The sequence below is a fragment of the Astyanax mexicanus genome, chromosome 17 (genome assembly GCF_023375975.1).
Source record: "Astyanax mexicanus isolate ESR-SI-001 chromosome 17, AstMex3_surface, whole genome shotgun sequence".
Taxonomy (NCBI): Eukaryota; Metazoa; Chordata; class Actinopteri; order Characiformes; family Acestrorhamphidae; genus Astyanax; species Astyanax mexicanus.
In genome coordinates this window covers 27,008,837-27,028,244 of record NC_064424.1, presented here as the reverse complement: position 1 = coordinate 27,028,244, position 19,408 = coordinate 27,008,837, and the positions used below count along the sequence as shown (strand labels likewise).

At 38.8% G+C, this 19,408-nt stretch overlaps 1 protein-coding gene across 7 annotated transcripts in view; it reads left to right on the top strand.

The window, feature by feature from the left end:
• Positions 1-19,408, top strand: part of rapgef1b (Rap guanine nucleotide exchange factor (GEF) 1b) — a 62,459-nt gene that overhangs the window by 36,633 nt on the left and 6,418 nt on the right. For 5 of the 7 annotated variants that reach the window (XM_049466703.1, XM_049466702.1, XM_049466701.1 and 2 more), the window contains 11 exons: positions 203-408; positions 3,522-3,680; positions 9,728-9,829; positions 11,090-11,178; positions 11,280-11,382; positions 14,007-14,082; positions 14,269-14,357; positions 16,022-16,110; positions 18,471-18,656; positions 18,753-18,837; positions 18,940-19,034. In XM_049466703.1, the coding sequence (XP_049322660.1) occupies positions 203-408; positions 3,522-3,680; positions 9,728-9,829; positions 11,090-11,178; positions 11,280-11,382; positions 14,007-14,082; positions 14,269-14,357; positions 16,022-16,110; positions 18,471-18,656; positions 18,753-18,837; positions 18,940-19,034 (1,279 nt within the window). The remainder of the gene's footprint in view (positions 1-202; positions 409-3,521; positions 3,681-9,727; positions 9,830-11,089; positions 11,179-11,279; positions 11,383-14,006; positions 14,083-14,268; positions 14,358-16,021; positions 16,111-18,470; positions 18,657-18,752; positions 18,838-18,939; positions 19,035-19,408) is intronic. The other 2 variants (XM_049466706.1, XM_049466707.1) reach the window with 1 other exon arrangement.

Below are 19,408 nucleotides of genomic sequence, written 5' to 3'. Positions count from 1 at the left end.
ACAGATTGAAATGTAGTCCCTTTCTTCATGATAGTGTGAATATAGCCTGAGTGCACAGACTACTTTTTGGTTGTTAAGTTTGTTTGTTACTCCCAGATATGAGTCATCCAAATTTAGAATTTTAGAAGATTTAGTGATAGAAAGTTTTTTGCAGTTTGTAGCAGTAGATGCAGTTTTTGATGTGTGTGTTCTCTGCCTGCAGTCATGCAGTACATGCAGTTTGTGGAGGATTACTCGGAGCCACAGCCGTCTGTCTTCTACCAGACCCCGCAGAGCGAGCGCATCTATGAGCAGCGGCGGAACAAACACTTCCAGGAGGTTTACGGCATTCACGAGTCTTACAGCAGCTCGGATTCAGTGCATGAGCCCCCGCCACCACCTGCCCTTCCGCCAAAACAGAGACAGCTGGTAATGCACACACACTCAGGCACACAACCTCTGAACATGCACGAGCATGCATATCATCACTGTCACCAAAAGAGTTGTGTCTACTAAACTGTAAATGGATTTCAGTGTAAAAACTTATTATTTCATATTATTTTAAAGCATTTCTATTGATCCATTGATTCTAAAGTTATGTAACAAAATAAATAGCCAGATTTGTCATGTCAGAAGGTGGAAAAATGGCAAAAATGCACATACAAGGTTTTAGTATGATGGCGATGATGCACATGCATGCTCACTCTAACCCAAATAAATGCACACATACTCTCACTCAAGACTCACGCACTCATGCACACACTCGCGTGCCAGTTCACGCATTATCAGTGATTAATGGACAACCCCTGGGGAACAGAGCCAGGTTAGAGGTTAAACCCCTGAAGGTCAGAGGTCAAACTGTGGTACCTGTAAGAAGATCAGCGTGGGCAGCAGGGTGGCCACTTCAAAGGACATTAAGAGGACAGAGTGAGGTCACTGATTAATGATTTATGAAGTAATTAATGAGTAAACATCATGATTTCCCATTGAGAAACAAAGTAGCGACAGGTGGGAATCTCCACTGAGCTGAACGGAAAGGTGGGAATTTGGTATGTGAGGAGTTTTGAAAGGGGATTTTAAAATACAATAAGTATCACAATACAGAGGTTGTGATTCAGGATATTAAGATATATTGCAAAAGCAAGTGGATATCATTTTAGGAAAATTCATATAGTTTAAGAACACTGTCATATGCTTCAAATCTGAGTAAAGAAAAAGTTTCATTTTCATCCAATCAGAACAATGTCGACAATGTCTAATATTTACATTCGTCGATTATAAATTTCATTGTGAATTAATAGTTAATTTGTAGCAGTACAGCTTTACACAAAGTGCTGGGGACAGAAGCGCAATGGAAGCTGGGTAATGAGCTCATTAACACACAGTTTTCACTCCAGTTGGTCTTTGTCTCCAAAATTGCCCAAACTCAACAGATTGCATATTTACTCACTAAATATCAGAACTTTCCACACTTAAACATCTGGACATTTAAATGGCTTTTAAATCTCATGTTCAGCTGTTTCTATCATTTTTAGATGTGAAGGACCTGGCTGATATAATTTTTGACTAATCAATAGGGGTGTCACGATTTCGATATTTTATCGAAATCGACTGTAATTATGTCATGGTCTCGAGCATTGAAGTCAAAAAGATGATCAACGATCCCTCCCTCTAAGCTACGCAAGCACGCATGCACTACGCAAATGGCACAGCACAGCTCTTTCTCCAGAGAATGTGGACATTCTCATCTTCTTAAAGAAAAACTTGAAAATATAAAAATAACAGTTGTTTTGTGTAGCCTCAAATATGTTAATAGTTTTGGTACCTTAAGGAGCATCTTTCTCTCAGATAAAGTTAATAATATATCTTTATTAAAGAAAAAACTTGTCATTCTCAGGGACCAAGTCTTATTTTTCATGTTTAACTGTTATAGTAGGATAGAGGTCAGTTTGTTAAGGCTCTAATTGTTCTATTATTTTGTACATGACTGTTCCTGTATTTTATTATTATTTATTTTATGTTGCAAAATTGCAGTTTTAATAGTGCACATGGCTGCTACCAAAAAAAGATATCGTAAATTTGATGAATCAAACAAATGACTGACCATAGACTAATCTAAAACTGGCAGAAAATCGAGAATCGGGTCGAATCTTGACCCTAAAATCGATAATAAAATTGAATCGAGGATTTAGAGAATTGTGACACCCCTACTAATCAACTAATAGAAAAAAAAATTCTATTTTTCTATTTTTTCAGATATATCAGTATTTTCACATCCCTACAGGACATTTTTATCTTATCTTTATCTTCTTTATGTAAAACTGGCTTGTGCCCTTTTTCACTCACAAATGTTAAGTAGGGCTGTAATGGATCCCACATCTCGTAGACCGGATTATATCACGGTTTTTGAGTTATTCTTCAGATCGTTTTTAGGATCTAAATAAAAAAATTAGGACAAAAAATAATTTGCTTTCCGCTTATTACAATCAATTAAAAGTCTGTTGTAACTTATGCAAAATATTATGCCAAATAATCTGCGTATTTATGACTCACATAGACTCACATCGTTTTTGGGATCCGTTACACCCCTGTTAAGTCGGCTTCTCCACAAGAAAGCTCTGCTAATACTTATGGTGCTTAATACTTGACTTAATCAAGTCAATTTAGTCAAACCAAAACGCTCCCATACGTGGAATTTAACTGATGTAGGAAGCAGAGTTCCTCCTCCATGCTTCGTTTCTTTGTTCACGTGACATTAAATGCAATATATTAATTTTTAGGATTTTTGCCAGTTGATCCTCAGTTCATGTGCATGCTGAACTGTGAGTTGTGATCTGTACGGATCATGGATTATCTGTGGTCCATAACACCCCCTAACATTATGCAGTACCGGTTTAATGCAGTTGATTTGTGATCCATACAAATCCACCTCGACCGTTTAACGCTTATGTGAACTGTGGATTTATCACCACAGTTTAACACTTTTACTGCCACTGTTACCTTTTACAGTAATAGTTTCCTCTTCCCATAGAGCTCCAAAGAATAGATACAGACAGAGAATATTCGTGTCATGTAAACAGAGCACAGACAAGGCTGCGGAACAAACTGCAAGGCTGTTTGTTCTTTTTATTTGTTTTTTTGTTTTGAATCCGTGACTTAATTATAACAGGATATAATTGAAATTGTGAGTTTTGTGTTTTGTGATCTGTTACTCCTCTGTTAAGTCGGCTTCTTCACAAGAAATCTCTGTTAGTATTTGTAAATTCTGGTGCTTCACATTAGTGACACTGCGTGTCCTGTTTTTTAAATATGATCATGACTGTACCTGTTCTTTTCTGTCCTCTATTTTTCTTTGCTTTCCTCTTTATCAGTCACTATGTTGAACTGGTTGTCCTTTAACCTTTATTTCTCTGCTTATTTGCAATAGATTTTTCACTTTTTTCTTACTCTCTTTTTTTCCTTTCCCTTTTTGTCCTTTTTTCACTCTTGTTTCTTTTCTCTGTTCCTTTTCTCCTTTCCTTTTCTTCTCTTTATCTTTTTAGGCACCTCATTCTTCCTCTCCCTCCTCCTCTTCTTCCTCTTCCCTTTCACTTCTCCCTCCTTCCGCTGGTGTTCCGGAGGAGGCGGAGTCTGCTCTTGGTCTCAGCCTATCTATGTCTAACTCCTTCCTTAGTGGCCACGCCTCTCTGACCACACCCATGGTGAGTGAGAACCAAATAAAGGGGGGGATCTTTTATGATGTTCTGGAATTTATTGTGAGAATATCAACTAGATAGAGAGCATCAGAGTCAGGGGAGATGTTATTCTGAGCAGTTAAAAATCTGAATGTGGTTTGACAGATCAACCCCTCTCTCGTATAGCACCATATAAACATTGGTCTACACCAGTATGCCATTATTTTAAAGGTCTCATTCCATCGGGGGTTTTTTCCATTCATTTTAAAATGTCTAGCTGTGGTATGAATTAATGCCATGTGAGCTGTTTTTTGTGGGAGAAAAAAGTGACTATATAACCGTTTTTTAGTCTGGTGGAGGAGTGAAGGGGGAGAAACAATGAGATTTTGCCTCTTGCTCATGAATATTCATAAGTGCAAACACATCGCTTCTCATTGGCTAACAGCACTGCGAGGCAGTGAGATGAACAACAGTTAGAAACGTTTTAAAATAAACACATTTTTACACTAATAACAATCTTTGCAACATGTGTAAAGCCCTGCTAAGTGCAGTTCAGCCACTGATCTAGTCTTATAGTAATTGTAAAACGTGAAATCCACCGGAGATCCTATGTAAACCTATAGTTACACACAGAGGTTGGTAGTCCAGGTCCAGAGAGACCTATTTTTTTTTACAAGGAATAAGGAAAAAAGTGGATTTTATCAGAGGGACACTTTCAGGATATAATCCAGATACTGGTCATTATGTTGGACCTCCATGATCATCACTGAGGGGACTTTGGCTGCCAAAGACCTGCCCTGTCGCTGCTTCTCTAGTTGTGCTTTCTTGGTGCACTTTTATTAGTTACTGATCACTGCATCCTGGAAACACGCCCGCAATGTTTTGAAGATTTTCTGACAGAGTCGGGTCTCAGATTTCTATGCTTGTCCGTTTTTCCACAAGCATAAAAAGCGTTTCAGCACATCAACTTTAAGAACTGACTGTTCAGTTGCTGCCACTGGAAACAGATAATCAATGTTGATCACTTCATCTGCCTTTGATTTTAATGTTATGGCTTATCGGTGTGTATTACTGGTTTTGGAAACCAAAACTTCTCCAAAAAGATCATTCTAAAAAAAAAAAAAGGCCTAACCCTTCTTAGCTTTCATTGGAAATGAATGGAATTGTCTTTCTTTGGAAGTCTTTTTTTCCCACGTTTTCTTTAAATACATTATTCTAAAAAGAGAACAAAAGTGGAAGTAGAGCTGTTCCCTTAAATCTAATTCTATTGGGCTGTATTTATTCCACGATATGCATGTTTTGCTACGTGGTTTCAGCGTGTTATTTTGTGTTGTCCCGTTTTGGATCCTGCATGTGGTTAGGTTAGCCTTTGTTTGTGCTGCTTATGTTCTTTGTCAGTCCTCATTTTATTGGTTCCTTTGAGTCCTCTCAAAGTTTGAGCTTCAGATGTATTGAATTCTAAATATATAGATACACACATACACTCACCACATCATACTGTGCAGAGCTATTTTTGCCCTGCTGAGAGCTGATCTGCTGAATTCCTCAGTACTGCTGCTCTTTAATGTATGTGGTTGGCTTGGTGAGTAGGGTTGAGTTTCTCGTGAGATTCTGGTGAACTCTGCCGGATGTCTGGCAGCGCTTGGTTTTTGAAACGTTATTTAAATGCTGCTTTAAGGTTGATTATACGCTTTCCTGCCCTGATCCAGCGCTCTGGTGTCTTCTTAGTGTGCGGCTGGCCAGAGGCAGACCTGAGCGCTTTATCTAATCTCCAGTCCTGCGTTTATCTGGGTTTAAGATTTTAAGTCTCTGCTCCACGCGCTTATCTAAAAACCCCCCTTAATCTGCGTGTAGGGGTTTGGAGTGGACGTTTTGTCCCTGTTGTAAAGCCCTGCTCTCAGGTCAGCTCTGAAGGACGCAGGACTTGTGGAATATATGTTAGGGGCTGGTCCTGGGTCAGGGCTGAAATGCACGTGAGGGCTTAAACTGTCCGTTCTGCTGGAACTCTCCCCCTGGACACTTTAAAGCCAGAAGCTCTCAGCAAATGAGATGGAACGTGCAGGATTCCGGGACCCTCAGGATCATCGACACTGGCCTGTGTTACTGACCCCAGTGCCATCTTTGTGGACCCGATGCTGCAGCCTAAACAGGCTCTACGTGGCTTCCGCTGTTTTCTTCTGCCTCCGTCATAATAAACATACATATCTGCAACTATCGGCATCGTGATTTTAGAGTTGCTAGGAACTAGCCTGCTTCTCACTCCCTGTTGGGGGAATGTTTTCAGTATTTGCTTTAAACAAGATTGACTCTTGTGGTTCATGATACTTGTGACCGAGAGAACCTTTATTCTCTATCTAGCAATCATTATTGATCTAAAACAGTATAAAACGTGTTTATTAACTGAACACTGTTGCATAGTGTGCCTTTAAGCTACCAGTTAAACTATACTAGTGCTGGGCAATATCACGATATGAAATTTTTCATGTCAGGTCCAGGCAAAGAAAAGGGATGGGAAATCTCGGGTCGGTCCGGGCAGAGAAATAAAAGTCAAAGTATTCTGCTATTTAAAAGAATGGAAAATTAATAACAATAATAATATAGTTCTGCATACTAGAGTTTAGATTGTCTGCCCGAACTCATCCACACGTTTAAAGCTCCGCAGGTGGATTAATGGGTTCCTACAGGACAAACCATTCAAACATGCAGATGAGCTCTCCACACCTGATTAAAAAAAAAATCACAGTGTCTGTCTGGCTTAAAATAATTAGATACAGCTATTAAATGGATAAATCAGCGTTCATAGAAAAGACCAGTAAGATGTTCTGTATGCTAAATCAGAAAGAATGCAGCAACAAGCTTGAAGCTAATAAGCTAATAACAACGTTTAATAAAAACAGAAAAATAGATTCGAAATAGGAAAATAACCAACTAAACTAAGCTCGAAATGCTAAAAGAAATATAATATAACGAATTCTACAATATCAAAACGAAATAGTAAACGCTTAAAGCAGCAGCTTAAAGACAGAATATAAAGCTTTACCAGCGCTATGAGACGCAACACCTATAGAACAGAAGGATCAGCAGCAGCGTGACGGTTCTAGTAAAATAATTAAAATGTAAAAATACAGAACAGAGCGCCATGTACCACATAAAATCGCTCCAAGATCCTCACCAAAAATAGAAAACCATGATAGAAACCCAACCCTAAAGCCAATACATTTATCAGAGCCTACTTTATATATTTGCATGAATAATTGATGAAATTACTGTAGAAAGTATAGGGACGATAGAAGGTAAGTAGCATGATAGACACTTTTCTATCATCCCCACAATATTTATCATCATATCGCACAGCACTACACTATACATTAACATACCACAATGTACACAGTATTGCTATGATCCACCTAACCTGAAGATCGCTGCCCTGGCCTGTGGAGTGTGTATGTGGGGGATCTTTTGCACCAAATGTGCATGTGATTTCTGCCATATTCTCTTTCTCACTGACAATTCTAGCCAGACATTCTAGCCATTAGTATCATTACTACCCACTGCACTGTCCACTGTGGGTGATGATTCCTCCTTTTTATTTTTTGTACATAAGTAACATGCTATTAAATGTCATACAGATTTTTGACATGAAATTCCAATTCATCTGGCACTCACATTCCGGCCTCACTCTAGATCTTATAATTCACGTCACTTTGCCATTAGCAAGTTGGCCTGTGTTCAGCATCACTCACGAGATAACACCCCACAACTCTTATAGATTTATAAATAATCTGACTCTTTCACCCTCCTTAACTTCAAACAGTCAGCACCCATGAGCTCCTCTAAGCAGCTGTTGAGCACTGAACGTTACTGAACAATAACTGATGAACACAAAGCATGAGAAGACAGTGACGTGTAAGAAGTAGCCGATCTTAGAGCTTAGAAAGACAGCAGAACCCTTCAGATAGAATTGCTTATAAGATTTGTGAAAGGGCATATGCAAACCTGTTTGATAAATCTTCTAGTGCCAATAGAGTATTGCTTCTGTTGTGGATAAAGTACTGTCCGGAGATCAGATCAGACCTCTAAAAAAGAACTGTTAAACATGGTGGTGGTTGCATTAGGGTTGTATATTGTGGCTGAATTATACAGGAGCACATTCATAGGAAGGGAAAGGGACACATGGCAACCTCTCTACCTTTATCTCTAATGTGAAAGAACATTTTAAAGAAACTTTGTCTCAGCTGTGAGAAAGAAAGAGAGAGAGAGTGAGAGGTCGAGAGAGAGACATGGAGATTGAGTACTTGAGTATTTGACCATGTGTTGTCTTCCTTCACATGGCCACAAGTAAACACAGTGATTGACCTGTGTGTGTGAGAACCATATGGATGGGTCTCCCCCTCCTCTTTCTCTCTTGCTCTCTCTTTTTCTCTCCCTTTCTCTCTCTCTATTACTCTCTCTCTCTCTCTCTCTCTCTCTCTCTCTCTCTCTCTCTCTCTCTCTCTCTCTCTCTCTCTCTCTCTCTCTCTCTCTCTCTCTCTCTCTCTCTCTCTCTCTCTCTCTCTCTCTGTTGTGACCCTCCCTCGGGTCCCTGTGGAATGTTCGCATTCCGGAATTCCTCCGACAGAATAGAACAGGGGGATGCTTCCTGCTCTCCTAGGGTAACATGTTGAGCCGTGTGTGTGAAAGAGAGAGAGAGAGAAAGAAAGAGAGAGAGCGCGAGAGAGAGAAAGAGTAGGCTGGGTCGGAATGTTCTTGCTGGTGTCTCGACGAGTCACTGCAGGTCTCTTCTGCCCCTATCCACTGACTGTAATCTCTGCTCCTCAACAAACACACACACACACAGGAGTTGATTTGTTTGGACGCATCCCTGCAGCTAAGGTTTAATTTGAAATCTCTTTCTGGACTGAGGACTATCTAGGCCAGTAGGTGCTCAAGAACATGTTCCTCAAGCTTCACTGCTTTAGTGTTCTCCTGTGAGCGTATTGAAGCATTTTGATTATCATGATGACATAATGGATAAAGATGCTCTGGATAGTAGTGAGTTATGAAGAATCTTTGGACGACTTAAAGATCTTCATGTTCACACATCTCTCACAAGTTTACAAGCTTTTGTTTGTTCATTTGTTTCTTGGATTTTGATATCTTGATAAGACCATTTGTGAGGCCACTGTGTCTGTCTCAGTTATTGATCCCTACAAAATTTGCATTTAAAATTCCATGTTTAATATCAAATGTATGTATTTTTGTTTCTAAATACAAAGAAGTTTAAAATCAAATACCTGATTTTTATTTTTAGGCAAAATAAAATAAATGATTCTGGTCTCAAATCATTGTGGATTTACATGTTTAAATGATACATTGGCACACCTGAAAATATAAAAAAAAGCATGTTTCTTTATAAAAGCAAAAAAAATTAAATATATTTTGTGCAGTGGTAAAAAAAAAAGTGCCAAAAATGTATCAAAACTTGCCAAAAAACTTGCTTTGTATTTTGCATTCAACATTCAGTAAAATGTAATTTTGTTTGGTTTCGGGCCAAACGTTTTCATGAATATATATATAAAAAATGCCATGATGGTACTATTGCTGATATTTCCTACATTTGAGTTTATTTGGGTAAGCAATTGGAGTTTGGATGCTTTTTTTAAGCCACGGATGTTGACTCCCCCTCTTTCTGCTTCCTCCTGGTCCAAAAGATTTAAAACAACAGTTTTCTCATCCAAAGTACATTTTTCTAGCCACTAGACCTCAGCATTAATAGATCTGAGGCTACATAGATTGATAGATCCACACCTGTCAGAATAATGGAAGAGCATTTATCAGTGCTGTACCCAGCATTTTATAATCCTTTGAATAAGCTTTTTAGAAAATACAGTTTTATATGCACCAATACATAAACAAACTTAACATGCCCTGAGAGCGCCCTTTAAAGTTCAGTAGGATTTCCAGTCAATCCTATCAATTGCCATGGATATCTTATTTTGGGTTTTATTTCTATAGGTAATCCTGCAAATGTTAACAGTGTGTTTCTGTGTATAAGCATATCTCAGGCATTTATTGTCCCTTTTCTCTCCCTGTAGAGCGAGAGTGCCAATGATGAAGGTGGAGAGGGAGAGGGAGAGGGAGAATATGTGAATCTGTACTCCGCCACACAGGCCAACGGTGACGCTACACACCACCCAGTGAGTACCTGCTGCGTGATTGTAAATGAGAAAAAAAAAAAAACTTCCTCTTTAATATAAATAAATCTATTTAGAAAAAGGAATTAAAATCAGCACATTTAACACCTTCATTAAACACTAACATTGTAAGTGTAATTTATAAATACTCTGACTTAACCTTCAGCAGCCACGCGCTCCTTTAAGCTGCTGCAAACCACTCTGAACATTCCAATAATAAAAAAAACCCAAGTTCCTCAGTTTTAAATAATGTTAAAAAATGACAGTTAATAAGAACAGTGTAGGTCATTTTGAGATCTGAAAGTCATTTTGAGATCTGTGAAAGCTTTCAGATAGAATTTGCTAATAAGATTTGTAACAAAAAATAAAAATAAATCCCCTGTTTGACTGTAAAAGACCTTTAGGAAGATCCTATTGTATTCCAATTGAGTTCTATTGCAAATAGAGCATGTTTGCTGTTGTTATTACAGGTATGATTAGAGAAAAGGGATGCAGGATTTCATGAAAAGAAAAATCCTTTGGAAAGAACTGTAAAACATGGTGGTGGATGGATCACAATGTTTTATTGATCCTTTCAGTCTCAGATCATAGGATGAGTAAGGGACAGGGACATTAAATGTAATTGACTGTAATTATAGTGTAGAAAGTACACCTCTGCCCAGCTACAACTGCACAAGACTCTCTATTGCTCTGTGTAAGTGAGATGTATTAATTTATTTTTCTTTATGTAATTAATTTATTTTATTTCATTTTTGTATGTGTGTATATGTGTATATATATATATATATATATATATATATATATATATATATATATATATATATATATATATATATATATATATATATAGCACTGGAAAAAATGAGACCACTTAAAAATTGATTTAAAAAAATGAAAACATCTGGAATATAATCAAGAGGAAGATGGATGATTACAAGCCATGAAAACAAGCTGAACTGCTTGATTTTTTGCACCAGTAGTGCACAAAAATGACCGTGTATATCACCAATAAACTTTGACTTCAGATTGAAAATCTAATTTTTGATGGTTCCACAGCCATTTGTAACTGGCTTTGAATTGTGGAAAAAAGGCCCTGTAAAACAGAAGCCTTAACATGGGGCTAAAGGGGCTAATTATTTATCTATTTAAGACACCACTGTGCCGAATCAATTTATGAACCACCAAAAATTAAGAAGTTTATCATCCTTTATATCGGCCTGTGTGAATGCACTCAGCCTTTAATCTTTCTTTCTCTGTCTCCAGGATGTGCCCACACACTGTGATGATGTCATTCAGGACCCCGCCCCCCATATACCCCCGTCCAATAGTAAGGAGGCTTTAGCCAAGGACAGGTAAATATTAAATATTAAATTAAGTTTGAAATGCCTTTCCATGTGTGTGTGTCTGTGTGTGTTATTACATGTGAGTAAGACATTCCGCTCCTTGTTTTTAGGTTGAAGTCTGTGGAGTCGAGTCACTCTGTCCACGAGGATGTGGATGAGCTTTCACTGGTGGATCATAAAGAGATCATGACCCGCATCACTCTCAAAGCCGAGGTACTGCCCTTCATACCTGCAGCACAGCATCTGCCTCCTATAAATCACTGCTGCACATTCACGTATCATTACACTGTTGTCCCCAAACACATCACTGAAGGGTTTTTTATTGTTTTCAGATTATAAGGCGCATTATCAATTAACATCTATTTTCTGGTCTGTTTTCATACATAAGGAGCACTGGATTATAAGCCACATTATGCAACGCTAGTAAGCAGAGCTAGCGCTTAGTGCGGTTAGCGGCTAATGCTAATGCTGCTCCAGCAGTGTTGGCTGAGGTTAGCAACAGGCTACTGATCAATAATACTCACCTCTAAATGGCAAAAGAGCTATTGCTTAGCGCGGTTAGCGGCTAATGCTAATGCTGCTCCAGCAGTGCTAGCAGGTGTTAGCAGCAGGATACAGGCTGATAATACTCACCTCTGTATGGTGAATGAGCTAGCGCTTAGCTCAGTTAGCAGCTAATACTGCAATAACACAGCCCAAAAAAGTTTTCACAGTAAAAACTCCATATTGTAGTATTTCAATATTCTTGAAAGCTTTTTTTATTGTATGTTTGGAGTTTATGTGCATTTACTACATATGCTGCATGTACCTTTTGTGGTAGATGTGTGTTGTCGCATTACTTGTTTCATTATTATATATTAGGGCTGAAACTAATGATTTATTTTGGAAGTCGACTAATCTGACAATTATTTTTCCGATTAGTCAGCAATTATTTCTGCCATGTGCTACATCTCTGATTGCAGTGGGAAGGGCTCCTGTTTCTAGCTTTCTCTGTCTGTGCTTTAAAATGATAAAAACAGCTGGACATGTGATTTAAGTGTGGTTGGAATGTAGAGAACATTGCCATTTAAATGTGGAAAGTATTTATTTAGGAAATGTGAAATCTGTTGTGTTTGGGCACTTTTGAAGACTGAGAGCGAGTACAGCACCCTTTTTCCTTTGTGTTTCTGTCCCCTGTATTTTATGTAGTGCTACTAATTAACGATTAGTCATCAATGAACATTTGGAGTTTTAATAATCGATTATATGTCGATTATATCGACTAATCATTGCAGCCCTATTATATGTTTTTTTATTTTGCTACAATATTATTTATACAAAATCAGGGTCTTGGTGAGTTACTGTTTATGAAATAGACAATTTTTTATTGTTCCTTTGTTTCTACTGATATTAATTTAAAAAATTCATATCGCCAAGAATATTGTTATTGCAAAAATACACTGAAATATCGCCCTCCCCTAAAGGAAAGGGCAGTGGATGGTAATGCCAGAAAACAGAGCAATATTTAATTATAAAATGCAGACATCCCCACACACACACATCCTGCAGGTCAGTGCCGAGTACTTTGTCTTCAATCGTACATGGCAAAAAAGTAATGAGATACTAGGGTTGGACGATGTGGCTCTCAAATAATATTACGATATTTCATGGTAACGATACTCTTAGCGATATGACAAATCACTGAATTAAAAAATATAGATTTCAAGAGTACTCTACTGCACCAAAATAAGAAAATATTTGATTACTGCATTAAATATGATATTGCACACCTCTAACTGAGATATTAAAAAAATACAAGAATTTTATAAAAAATTGTAACAGAAGTCAATTATCAGAATATCATGATACTAATAATGCACTCCAAATATCTCCATATATCCAGGATTAAAGTAAAATTATTGAAACTGGACAAATATAATCTGTCTCTAGTAGATATATAATGGGAAATGAGAACGGTGTGATTTTTTTTCTTTTGCCAAAAACAGCAAAAAGGTAGTACCCTAATGTGATAATTAAATGTGGGTGAAATATTTCAGGCACAATATTTCAGAGTATAATATCATTCACAATATTCAAAAATGTTGGAATTATTTTTGCATACAATATGATAAGGCACACCCCTACTAGATACCATCTTAGTTCCATAAATTGGGACTTGTGACATGTCTGTGAATAATTGCGTCTCTCAGGTACTGGAAGTGGGAAGTAGTTTGATTAATTCTGGTCCAAACGGATGCTTACATCACCTTCATGATGAATCACTCAGTCGCCCTGTTTTATGAGGAGACTGACTGTGGGGGAAAAAGGCGTTTACGTTTCCCTGTTCCTGAGTGAGCTGTTTGTCGGTACGGTGTCGCCCTCTGCTGGCCACTGGAGTTTACTGCGGCTCGGCAGCGTCTCACTCATACTGCATTCAGCATGTGTGCCATGGCTGCAGCAGTCTGCCAACAGCAGCTGTGTGTGTGTTGATATTTAATACAAAGAGCTTATATTTCATATGGCAGGGCTGTGTGTGCTTGATCTGCCTTTGGATATAAAAAGAGTAGGGCTGGACAGTGTGTGTGTGTGTGTGTGCACATGTGCATCTATGTTTAAGAGGCATTTGGAGTTTCTCTGCAGAGGCAGATGTCAGTCTTGCAATACACACACTGACACACACAGACACACAGAGACACACACACACACACACTCAGCTGGTGCAGTATTATAGGGAGCTGGCTCATTGGGCCAGGCTTGACTGGTCTGCAGTAATATCGCTCACTCTCTCACTTTTTCTCTGTCTCTTTCTCTCTCTCTTCCCCATCCCTTTTCTATCTCTCTCTCTCTCTCTCTGATAGGGTGATGATGGGCCTGATGTGAGAGCTGGCTCCAGTGATATTCTGTTAGTCCACGCTACAGAAACGGATCGCAAAGGTAATCTGTTTGTATGCCTGTTTCTTTGTTCTTTGTAACTTTTCTTTTTTGGCTTAAAATATTTGCATGCCTTAATAAAACATGTAATTTATTTCATTATGCATGTTAAAAATAAATGATTCTGTTTTTATGTGATGTATTTTGTGTATCTATTTTTCACTCTCTCTCTCTTTTTACATATTACAGACCTGGTCTTGTATTGTGAAGCTTTCCTGACGACGTACAGGACCTTCATCAACCCCGAAGATCTCATTAAAAAGCTCCACTACAGATATCCTTTACTGTGTGTGTGAAACACCTACAGCTGTCTATATGGGAAAGTGAGAAATTATCAGCAAGAAATGTTTTAAGGGAAATGTCACAGATATTCTGTGGCTATTTCTCTGAGTAATTAAATGTATAAGGTGTGAAATCGTTTAGAGAAGTTATTCAGAGTGGGTGTAATGTGAAATGTTCTGTTCTAGAGGAACTTCTCCGAATTCGAATTGTTCACAGTGGTGATGAGTGGAACGTCTGAATCTTTGAAAACTGCATCATAGGAAATGATTACATCAAAAATAGTTATAATAACATCCACAAGGGTGGAACAGTACATGCAGGGTGTTTAAAGCATAATAGTTTAATGAAAATGTAGGTTAAGGCTTTCTGATTATGCTGTGGGTCAAGCCTATAGGTTGTGACTGTGGGTCAAGACTGGGCTGGGGCAATGGGTCAAGCCTATAGCTTGAGGCTGTGGACCGAGCCAGTAGGTCAAGGCTGTGGGCCAAGCCTATAGATTGAGGCTGTGGGTTGAGGCTGGGATAAGGCGATGGACTGAGTCTATAGGTTGAGGCTGTGGGTCGAGACTGGGCTGGGGCAATGGGTCGAGCCTATAGGTTAAGGCTGTTTCTCGAGGCTGTGGGTTGAGGCGGGGTCAAGCCTATAGGTTGAGGCTGTGTGCCGATCCAGTAGGTCGAGGCTGTGGGTTGAGCCTTTAGGTTGAGCCTTTAGGTTGAGGCTGTGGGCTGAGGCTGTGGGTTGAGGTTGTGCTGAGCCTGTGGGTTGAGGTTGTGCTGAGCCTGTGGGTTGAGGCTGTGGGTTAAGGCTGGGTCGAGCCTATAGGCTGAGACTGTGGACCGAGCCTATAGGTTGATACTGTGGGTTAAGGCTGTGCTGAGCCTATAGGTTGAGGCTGTGGGTTGAGAATGGGTTGTGCCTCTAGGTTGAGGCTGTGGACCAAGCCAGTAGGTCGAGGCTGTGGGCCGAGCCTATAGATTGAGGCTGTGGGTTAAGGCTGGGCTGAAGCAATGGACTGAGTCTGTGGGTTGAGGCTGGTCTGAGGCGATAGGTTGAGGCTGTAGGTTGAGGCTGTGGGTCGAGGCTGGTCTGAAGCGATAGGTTGAGTCTCTGGGTCGAGGCTGTGGGTCGAGGCTGGTCTGAGGCAATGGGCCAAGCCAGTAGGTCGAGACTGCAGGTTGATTCTGTAGGTTGAAGCTGTGGGTCAACGCTGGTCTGAGGCGATAGGTTGAGTCTGTGGGTCGAGGCTGTGGGCCAAGTCTATAGGTAGAGGCTTGTCTGAGGCGATGGGCCGAGCCTATAGGTTGAGGCAGTGGGTCAAGACTAGGTTGAGACTGCGAGTCGAGCCTGTGGGACTATGGGTGATTCTGGCCAGCACAGGCATCTTGTTTCTCAGTCCTGGTGCTGGTTCTTCTCCCCTGTCCTACCCGAGGATTCCCAGCTTCAGCACACCCCTGCAGTTCTAAAGGGGCTTGTAAAAAAGCGGATAAGCTATTTAAGTCAGGTGTGTTTGGCGCAGGAAAAGCACTAAATGTAACTATTTCACACCAGGGCTGTGTGTCTCACTGTACCACTAAGTTTCTCGTTTGTAATTGTGTATGTATGTGTGTTTTTTCTGTGTTATTTCCTGTGAAAGTTTTGTACTTAACTGCGGTGCACATATACTCATTTCTGCCACAGTCCGGACACGTTTAAGAAGCGCGTCAGTAAGAACACCTTCTTTGTGCTGGTGAGGGTGGTGGATGAGCTCTGGTGAGTGCACTTTATCTCTCTAATGATCGGAGGGGTCTCAGATCAGTTTCAGTAAGATTGTGACAAGTTTGAGGTCAATGTTTATTTAGTATTTCATGTTTTGGAATTGGAATTTTAGAATGAACCCAAATAAAAAACAGTGTTTAAAATGTGCTGTTAGTTATGTAGTTATTGATATGTAGGTTAGAGCAACTCTGCTATGGCTGATTTATACCTGCTGTGGGTGCAGCACATTCCACTCAACCTAATGTAACACAGTGTTATAATTCTTGTGTTTCTGTCCCCTGGTTCCTTTTTAGTTGAATTACTATTGCTTCATGTTTATTGAATTCTTGTTTTCTAATCATGCTTAGAGAACTGTTTCCTGTATAAACTCTTGTCTTTATATAGTATGAAAAATATATAGCTCTGGAAAAAATTAAGAAACCACTTCAGTTTCTGAATCAGTTTTTCTGATATTGCTATTTATAGGTATATGTTTGAGTAAAATGAACATTGTTGTTTTATTCTATAAACTACAGACAACATTTCTCCCAAATTCTAAATAAAAATATTGTAATTTAGAGCATTTATTTGCAGAAAATGAGAAATGGCTGAAATAACAAAAAAAGATGCAGAGCTTTCATACTTCAAATAATGAAGTTCATATTCATACAGTTTTAAGATTACAGAAATCAATATTTGGTGGAATAACCCTGGTTTTTAATCATATTTTTCATGCATCTTGGCATGTTCTCCTCCACCAGTCTTACACACTGCTTTTGGATAACTTTATGCCACTCCTGTTGCAAAAATGCAATCAGTTCAGCTTATATATAGTTATAAGTTGAAGTAAGCCCCTAGTGGACAGTGGACAGTTCAGCTTGATTTGATGGCTTGTGATCATCCATCTTCCTCTTGATTATATTCCAGAGGTTTTCAATTTGGTAAAATCATAGAAACTCATCATTTTTTAGTTGTCTCTTTTTCCAGAGATGTATGTTATTTATTCAGTAAACACACTGACTGCACATTATTGCATAAAACATGGAGCTATTAGAAGACAGATGTTGTTGCCAGTAAATGTTCAAGAATTTATGCTTCACCACAGAGACTTGTCACATAGTTTAAATAGTTTCCGAGTGGTTTGCACTATGCACATCCACAGTATGCGTAGACCAACCCTTAGATAAGCACAGGTTTGGGTGCCCATCTTTCCTTTAAACTTCAGACACTGCATGATTACCTGATTACTTTATTAAGTGTGTGATTAGATAAACTAGGGCTCCTATTTTAGCAATATTTAGGTGACTCGTCAACCGTTCAGCTCAATGTAGGGTGTGTTAGTGTATCTTTTCTATCATAACTACGGGAAAAGTACTACTTGTGCAACTCGAAACACGCAAAATTGCATGTACTAATGCTCTTAATTATCATGGGTGTGTTTTGGGCATAATGTTAACACACAACGTTGACATAAATCAATTAATGTGTCACTTGTCATTCCATTTATGCTCCGAAATTGGCGGATTGATATTTTAACGTCGCAGCTAACTGGAAGGAAACTGACCTGCTAAACCATGCTGTAAAGGTGCACAAAGCAAGTCATTTAAGTAAAGCACTTTTGCTATTGTTGTTGCTATTTAAACAATGCAGGTGCAAGTTATAAAAATGGACTGTTGGCTGGGTGAAAGATAGCAATGAGCATTGCCTTGCGCAGTGTGTAAGGCCTTAGGTGTTTGATAATAACTGGAAACACATACCTCAAAAAGAGTCATGCAAATGATTATAGTTGAAATGTTAGTTGTTTTGGTTTTTATTTATTTATTTATTAATTGAGATATAAAAAACCCTCACACAGGGTTTGTACAGTCTAGAAAACCTGGAAAAGTAATGGAATTTAAAAAATAGCAATTTCCAGGCCTGGATAAGTTTTGGAAAAATAAAAAAACCTGAAAGTTTTGGAAAAGTCATGGAAATTCACTCTACAATTCTTAGTGTTTCAGTTTATCAATAAAGAAAATCAAATTTAAGCTAACAAATACATCAGCTTAGATTTAATTCAGTGATTTAGCCCTAAACATTGGAGCTCTCAGGATCTGACACACATCTTACACCTACTGTAATAAATTTTAATTATAGTTTTAGTTGATTTTTGGTTTTATTGTCTGTGTCTGCACTGATGTTTTAAAAATCGTAGGGTCATAAAACTTTGTTTTGAAGGCAAGAAAAAAAAAACATGAAAAAAATCATGGAAATGTATTGGTTAAAAAGTATATGAACCCTGCCCACATGTAAAGTTGCCATTTAAAATATTTAAAAATGCCATTTTTGTTCATTACATGTCTATGTATATTTATATATGTTTGTGTGTGTTTCAGTCTGGTGGAGCTGACTGAGGATATCCTGAGGCAGCTGATGGACCTGGTGTTTCGACTGGTGTGTAACGGGGAACTCAGTCTGGCTCGGGTTCTCCGCAAGAACATTCTGGATAAAGTGGAACAGAAGAGACTACTGCGACACACACACATCCTCAAACCGCTCGCTGCACGAGGGGTCTCTGCTAGGTAAAACTCACACACAGAATCAGGTGGCTGTGTCGGGACTGTGCTTCTTTTGTATCACCTGTATGTGTAACTCTGTATGTCTGCTTCTCTCTGCAGACCCGGCACCCTGCATGATTTCCGCAGTCATGAGATTGCTGATCAGCTCACGCTTCTGGATGCCGAGCTCTTCTACAAGATTGAGGTACACGTGTTAAAACACTGAGGAGCACTCGTACTCAAGTATTTAAGCGATGTTGGATCTAAAGTATGATGTAACGCTGATGAAATCTCTTTTTTAAATTAGATTCCAGAGGTACTTCTGTGGGCGAAGGAGCAAAACGAGGAGAAGAGTCCCAATCTGACTCAGTTTACAGAGCACTTTAACAACATGAGCTACTGGTACTTCCACATTACTCACTATATGCAGTACACTACACTTTAATAATTATACATACAGGACTATAGACCACTATACCACCACTGTATGCTCTGTAGTTAAACTTGAAACACTGTGCTGGCGTATACATGCAACCACATTATCATTCAGTGAAATTCATCACTTCGAGTGATGTAGGGCTGCAACAACTAATCAATTCAATCAATAAAATTTTATTAAAATAGTTAAATAATCGAGTACTTTGGTCTACATGATTATACACATACAGTTGCTACCCCTAAAATGGGCAGTTTAAGAGGCTGCTAGAGTGGTTAAACAAAACATGTCTCATTTTTAGTAAATATGTATCTCACTTACGTTTAGTGAACAAGTTAGT